Source organism: Ochlerotatus camptorhynchus, unplaced genomic scaffold, assembly GCF_037179485.1.
Source record: "Ochlerotatus camptorhynchus isolate MF236.1 unplaced genomic scaffold, CSIRO-AGI_Acam_v1.1 ptg000211l, whole genome shotgun sequence".
Taxonomy (NCBI): Eukaryota; Metazoa; Arthropoda; class Insecta; order Diptera; family Culicidae; genus Ochlerotatus; species Ochlerotatus camptorhynchus.
The window spans coordinates 3184164-3192448 of record NW_027040701.1 but is presented as its reverse complement, the minus strand read 5'-3'; the positions used below and the strand labels follow the sequence as shown (position 1 = coordinate 3192448).

Genomic DNA, 8285 nt, shown 5'->3' with positions numbered 1-8285 from the left:
AAAATGTGAGCCAATCGAACCTTCCCATTAGAATTTTTCCGATAATTTCTTATTCTTACTACATTAAATTTGAGAGTATTGCAATCGACCAGAAATTCAATCAATCAATTCAATCGAATCTAAAACAATATGCTAACTCTTTTGATTAATTGATCTTAGTTGGTTGATTAACGGCACCAATAAATGTGCAAAATATTGCGATGCGCTCAATTATTATTTTGCACGTAAATTGAATCAAAAGTACAAGGCATGTGAAATGCTAGCTTCTAGCAAGGTTTGCAAGATAATTTAGGCACAAATTCCTGCTGCCGAATTGTATTTTGTTTTCTCCGCCCATCCCTTTGAGGATTACTAGTCTGTACCTCTAAAATAATGCTAAGTTCTTAGCGAAAATCCTTCAAAATGAAAATAAATTCTAAATATGTCTTAACTAAGAGGCAGTCATATCAAAAATACTTCAGCATGCAAAAATGTCAGAGAAAAAATCGTTTTGATGGTAATGATTGATAATGAGAATTGCAAAAATTGCCTGGAGTCATATTGATCCCAAAATACAGACAACGGTTTCGTTTTGAAGGCATTAAAAATTCTGGTAAGACATTTTTTGATTCATATTTTGAGAAGACTGTTTGAATTTTAAGCAGACATGGTAGAAATGAAGATTTTGTCTTTATTTTTTGGCTTCTTCCTGAAAATGTCGAGTATGAATCATATTATCAAAATCAGTATTTATTTAAATACAATTCTAGATTGCCCCAATTATACACATTTGCTGAAACCTTCGTTTAGTTGGAGATCTGTTGAATACATTCTGATCAACTTGCTATTTGGAAGAATATCTGAGGGACGATATTTGAATTTATGAACCGATCTTCAGAATAATAATTGGTCAACCGTAAGCTTTGAAAAATTTCCAGAGGACTTCATTAATATCTTATTTAAAAATCCTTGAATATCACCCAAGTTCGCTAAAAATCTACGATGTTTCTTGAACTTCTACGGAGGACCCTGAACTTCCACAAACTTTCATGAACGCAAACGATGTTCTCAATCCATTGAGCTTATCCGAAGCTACCTGAGCGTCTCTGAAGTTGTGAGAAGTTCCATCAACTTCTACGAAGATCCCTGAACTTCCAAGATTTTCCGTAGCTATTACAACCTACAACAACAAAGCTCCACATCTTGAAATTTTTCTCAACTTCTGCGAAATTTTATGAATTTCTTCCGAAGGTTCATAATTTCCAAGTTCTCTCGGTGCAACCAAGATCTCAGGACCAGTGCTGCAAAAAACCAATATTAATACCTACAAAATGCTGAATTTCACTCGCCAACTGATGTCAGCATCAGTTCACATAGTTAGAATATCTTATCATACCTTTCTTTATTTAAGAGCCAGTTAGAATATCATTATCATTCGCCTCAATGTCAGTGCGCAAATGACTTTGACATCGTAAAGGGACCACTGATATTCAATGTTCTGCAGGATTTTTTTGTTAAATACGCCAGCTAATCGAGAACCGGTCTTTAGAAAACTAATCTTCAATATTAAAACAATGCAAATAGTTATTCAATACAGTTGATTTATTAAGATTAAAGTAAGAGTTTCAACATTTCCCTAGTGATATTCATATGGATAGTTATGTCAAAGCCGTTCCGGCTGATTTCATGCTTACTACAACAGCTGTCGCCCTGTGACAGTAACCCCTAAATTTAATTGCAGATTGTAAAAGTGCATTAAATTTCCTATAAAAATTGATCAAGAGATTCTGATTTGATTAGCTCAAAACGTGTTGATTAATAGTTGTTTAGAAGTGAAGCTGAGAGATGCAAAATGTAGTAACGTCACGCAACCAAGCCGCTCACCAAATCATTATGAACTACTCAATTCATAAACTCTTGATAAATTCTTGTAGAAAATATATCGCATATTCCAAATCTGCAATACTATTTCAGGGTAATTTAAATTTTAGGTATAGTTAGATTTCAAAAACTATCAGAAAATCAGATAAAAATGTGGGTACATCTTGGTAGAAATATCAAAAAATAGCAAATAATTAATAATTTTTGACTGGAACTTCTTCGATTTCCATGAAACTTTGCATAATTGTTGCTTATAAGCATGTATGTTAAAATTGCGCCATTAAAGATATTGTAAATTATTTCAAAATGGTGTCTTTATTAATTTTTAATAAATTGTAGCACGAAAACGACACTTCTTATCAAAATGACGTCATACGCAAAGATGAAGAAAAAAATAATTTCTAGAAACATTATACACAAAATGTCTTCTTAATTTTGAGTAAAAAACAAGAAAGTATTATATCACACAAATAACTCAAATATTTATTTTGTTTTAAAAAAAAGCTCATAAAAAATTAAAACTTTTGAAATCTTGAAAACTTTTGAACACTTCTAAATTTACAAAAATCGTTAAACGACAACTTTTGGTAAAATATTTGTATTTCTTTACACTTTTTTGTTTAAATTTTGCTTAGAAAACAATTGAAAATATCTCAAGTATTCTTTCCGGTGCAAAAAAAATGCATAAAAAGTGATCTAACAAAAAGATTATAAATTTGATGTTGTTCTACGGTTGATGCTAATTTTCAAGTCACCGAGGTTCACAATATTTTTTAAAGATTGTATTTTTGATGAGACCTTATATATAAAAAAATAAATAAAAAGGACATTTTAAGATACAGTCAACTCTCCATATGTCGATATTGAAGGCACCATCGAGATATGGACCATCGAGATCATCGATATTGAAGGGACCACCGAGATAACCATCGACACATATAAAAAAGTGGTCGCAGATCAAGATATACAGAATTGACTGTATTTAAGTTTTTTTTTTACTCAAAGGCTATAATTTTCTCTACAACTTTGTCTGCCGTTATACTCATAAGAGTCCTACGGTGCATAAGAATTGCATAGAACATGGGACAGTTATGCGTAGAACGGCAGGTGTGTCCGATGTCATTTCGATCAGAAGTGACGGTTTCGTGCTACAATTTATTAAAAAATGTTAAAGACGCCATTTTGAAAAAAAAATCAAGATCCAAAATGGCCGAAATTTCGCTCAAATGTGAATGATAAAAAACAATTATGCAAAGTTTAATGCAAATCAAAAAGGCCGTGTCTAATGGATTCATCATTTGGCATAGATATACTATATTGTAATGTTTTTGCGGTATGACTAGTGATCTGAAAAAAAAAACGGAATAGCAACCGAGGGCAGTAAATAATGCTCATGATCATGCATAACGAATATTTCTAAACTTGACCAAGCATACACACTAATCCAGTCAATCTGTTGAAAATCCTTACGGATAACGATCATTTGAATTTTACCGACTTTTCAGCAATTCAAAAACCCAGTAAAAATACTGACTCCTGTAAAATAATCTAAGTGTGTAATTTTTCCAGTTAAAAAGATTTACTTTTTTTAAATCTAAAAGAAAAAATTGTTTCGTGGGTTATATGCATGAAAGAAGGTACAGCAATCATTTGAGAAATCAAGTACAATTTAAAAGCATTTATATTCATCAATCCCACAATAATTAAACATTGAAGTACCACACAGTTTAATCTCCAAACAGTAGACTCCAAGTCAACACCTGTCGAGCATGCTCATTAAGACTCTCACCATGTGACAAAACACCACCAGTAAAGCACCCGAACATTTGAAATCACCGCCAGCATGTCACACGACAACCTGAAACGAAAGGTCTCACTCTCTTTCCATCAAAAACAGAATGTCACTCGCAGCATCACATCTCTATCAGTTGGCGAGTTTTACCAGCAGCTCTCCTAGTATAGGACCCAACATCATCGCGTCTAGCTAGAGCGCGCGCACTTTCAGCGTACAAGACACACTCCGACTTCAAGAGTCAGGTCCGATGTTGTGTGGCATTGCGGCGGCGATGTTTTCCCGCTCCCCGTCCGTGTGGCTCTGGTTTGTTTTTTTCGAAAAATTGCGCCGCGTGTGTTGTGCCGCCGTGTATTGATGCACTCACCACATGCTGCTCACCCGCACGACGACGGACATCAGACGGTAACAAGCATCGGTCCAAGCGAGAACAGGTCGCCCCCATTGGCTATTAGAGAGAGGGTGTATTAGCCAGCAAAACCACTGTTGATGGAAATCCGTTATCCGTTCGGTGTGTGGCAAGGAGGATGTTCAGCTTCCGTCAGGTGTTTTGCGAGTGATTCCCTCCGGTCGGAGGTGGTGAAAAGTGAAAATAAAAGTGAAATTAATTGCTGAACTTTGAATGCTGGCTGGAGAGGGATCCGATATTTCTCGGATATTTGGAGAAGCTAATTTTCCGGCTCATTCGCTTTCCAGAAGAGGGGCTATTAGCATTTTCGCAAATCGAAGCAAACGTTCCGGTGCTTGTGTTGAAGAGAGTGCGGGGCTAAACCGTTTGCTAGCAAAGAGCTGCCACTGTGTTTTGGAAACCATTTCCATTCTTCGAGTGCGTTTCGTTCCAGTCGTGTGTGGGGTGGTAGCAGACGATTGCATCGATTTCCCGCCAAACAATTCCGCGAAAGAAAGATAATAAACCGTTTGCAAGGAATGTTGCGAAGAGAACCATCATCTTCCAAATAGTTTCGTCCTCGACGTTAAGAAATTCTGCACCCGTACAATGGTTAATGTAACTTAAAAACTCCATCGGAAAGTTCTGAAATGTGAAGCGAAATGGAAACTGTTGTTTCTGTCCTTGCACATTATCCTGGCAGTGCACGACGATACGATGTTGCTGATTCCGTTACTGCTCTACACATGAGCGCAGGGTGATATGAATTCCGTGGCAATAATCATGCCATTACGCGATCATCGACAGCATGACAAAATCGCCAAGGGAAGATTATTCGACGCTGGCGTACGGTCGAGAATAGACAGTGTTTCGTCGGCGCGTTGTTCTAGTGGAGGTGATTATCGCTGAGATTTGAAACGAATTTTCTTTTTCGGTTTGGAAGTTGAACGCTGATTGTTCGGAGAAGATTTCATTAGACAACAGTGAACAGACGAAAACCAACGTCCATGGAAGGCTTCGGGGGGAAGATGATTGTATTTAGTGTGCTTTTGTTCAGTATTATATGGTGTATTAGTGAGTGCAATGATATCATCATTTCGAATGGGTAAGTATGATAAAAATAATAATAATCATTAATGACTATTAAGTGTGACTCTGTTTGATACGAGAAACAGACCAGTTTCAAATTAATGGCATCGTTGCAGTAAAAATCACACCTAATGGCAATATTCTAAGACTAAAGAAATGCTTTCAAATAGTCATTCGAACAAAACACGCAAAATGATCCGTAAATAGGCAAAGAAGACCGTATTGATAGAAAAACAGTGTGAGAATCTGTTTTAAAAATATTGTCCAATTAGAGTTACCCTTCCACAACTCAAAATGGAAGAGGTCAGTTATAGAAGAAAAATGAAACTGATAGAAAATCAATATAAGGGATCATTAACTGGCATGAAAATCATCTTTAACTATGATTCTAAAACTGAGGAAAGTGGGTCCTAAAAAATCAACAATTACGCTTAAACCTCGCTAGACCAATACTGTGTACATCGAATTTAAATCTTGTGGTATGAATAAACTCGTATGACAGTCCCAAAAACAATGCCGGTTCACTTACGAAGTGAAAGGTGGTAAGTTTTTCAACTTGGGGTATGGGGTAAGTGGGAACACTTGTTTTGATTACTTTCCATGAGCTTGACTAACAATTTTATGATTTCGAAATTGAGTAACAAAAACATAAGGTGGACAAACTCTGTAACTCAATCACAAGAGCTGAAAACTAACCCAGCTATCAGGAACAAAACCACTCATTGTACTTTTGCATTGAATTTCCATAACAAGAAAACGTATAAGGTCTTCGAAAAACGTGTGTATTTCAATCACATTACATCTCAGTAAATGTATATAGTAAAATGAACTGATGTTTAAAGAAAAAATGTATCATTTTTATACGAAAGAAAGAGATAGTATACATTCAGGCCTTTTATAACATTAATTTGATGGTTTATCCTAAAGCATCACTAAATCTGACAATATGTTACTTTCTAATGAGTTTATGGCATCCATTCTAATGTACCTATTAGACTGATGCAAAATTTGAAATTTTCGCTCCACAGTGTTCAAACGGTTTCCAATCTGGTCCTGATTAACCATTGAAATTTTAAACTCATTTGATAAGAAACTGGCATAGCACATACCATTTGAAGTTTATATGGAAATTACTGTGGGAAAACAAAACTTTTTGTTCATTATTTGTCAGCCTTTTTACATATTGTACTGTTAAATAATTCTATTGCTATTCTTATGGGATTTTTTTATAACTTTGCAGAAATTCTTTTTTCAGCCAAACGTCGAATTAAATAGTTATTAATTATTTAAGAGATTGACAATCTTATGGCAAGATTGAGCAACTGTATTGTGGGCAACACTGTATTCTGCAGTGTGACATATTAGCCATGATTTTTGTCCTCTATTCTACGCGCCATAAAACCCAATGTTGTCTGCGGAACAGCTGATTGAGCATAATCATAAGACATCAGTGACTTGAATCATTAATAACTTTTGTTCCTTACATTTGATCGAAAACTGTTCTTCAACAAAGTTGTAGCTCAGAAAAGAAGCTCAGCTATCAATTTCCAAAAAAAGAGTGAACTGGTGAATTTTGAGATAGACATGAACCGAAATTATGGTTTCTCCATAGTAATTCCCATATAAACTTCAAATGGTTTGTGCCAAGTCAGTTTCTCACTAAATGAGTTCAAATTTTGGGAGGCTAATAAGGGCCCAATTTGGAACCGTTTGCGCACTGTGAAGCGAAAATTTCAAATTTTGCATCAGTCTAGTACCTATCCTACCACGCACACAAGATGTATTTAGTAAAATTAATCTTAAATGCCTCATTTATCGCGTGGTCCCACTTACCCCGCAGCCTTTAATTATCTGGAGTAAGTGGTGCTTATGATTATTCTGTTTAAATACCCTCAAAATATCGCATTGTTCCATCAGAAGAAGATTAATTAATCTATTCTGTTTGCCGTAGAAATATTTCAGCAAAATTGGTTTTATTGTCTTATTTCTATATACAAAATAAGAAGGGAAACTTAATTTGGAATCATGGTTCCAAAGCGATGATTTTGTAAAATCGATTTTTTGCTCAAATGTCTTCCAAATGTTTATGCATTAGACAGAACTCCATACAAACTTCCACATTCTAGTGAAAATCAGATCGAGTTAATAAGATTTCTGTCTCACAAGCCAATGATCCCACTTACCCCCAGTGTACTTTATCTAGTTACCGAAATTGAATCCTGCCAAGATATTAGGAATTTGTAATACACGATCCATCCCGGTAACGTGGGTAGATCACCTTTTCGTGGTACGTTACGGGATGTAAGATCTACCAACGATTCTGTAGGGGAGCTGGTTCTCCGGACTAGTGGTGGACTCGCGGCGGCTAGTGTCCTTCGGGTGTGGTTTTCACCGTAACCAAAAAATGCGAATTGTGGATGATACGTGGTACACTGAACTACTGTACTCGGAACTTTATTTACTGCGATAGAATTTTAGATGTACACTCGTCGGTAGCTTTATTGTACTGATTTTTATTCGATAATCTGATACGGGCTATCAGTGAAGAGAGGTTGAGTGTGCCCTATATGGTGTGTGAGAAATCCTACCTACGGGCTTTCTTCTCTGCTTTGTGGCATGCAAAATAAATTGAGTATGAGTGCCCTACTTCAACTGGCACAAATTCATTTAGGGTAAATTTTATAATTATTAGAAGTGCCTTAACAGATTCCTTGTCCTGACTACTTCAAACTAGGGGAACAGGATTTTTCAGTAATCCAAGGAACACATCTTAGTCCTTGTTATTTTGTATGCCTTGTTTATAGTGACAAGACTCGGCTTTGTCCACCGAGGATGATCTTGAAACAAGGAAATAATGAGTTAATTAGTCTTCATCTATGTGATTCCAAATCTTCTATTCGTTGTTCCATAGTTTGAAGTGGTTAAGACTAGGGTTCTGATGCATGGTCATTATCAATGTCATTCCTTAATTTTGTTGCTAAGGAATCGAATTTAGACTGACAAAGGGCGCGCCTTTGGAGGGTGTTTTAACACTCCAAAGGGTATAAATAGCGGGACCTTTCAATTAGAGTCGGATCCTTGCGATAAATGCGAGAATGACAACTGTAAAAAAATCGAATACTTCATCATTTCTCAATAGTGATGAAGTTATACGAC

General features: G+C 35.9%; 1 protein-coding gene across 1 annotated transcript in view; it reads left to right on the top strand.

Moving 5' to 3' along the window:
- The first annotated feature begins 4625 nt into the window (after positions 1-4625).
- The window catches only part of Wnt4 (Wnt oncogene analog 4), a 28273-nt gene continuing 24613 nt past the window's right edge, over positions 4626-8285 (top strand). Inside the window, exon 1 of the mRNA XM_065224485.1 lies at positions 4626-5145. Within this exon, the coding sequence (XP_065080557.1) occupies positions 5048-5145 (98 nt within the window). The 5' untranslated portion in view covers positions 4626-5047. The remainder of the gene's footprint in view (positions 5146-8285) is intronic.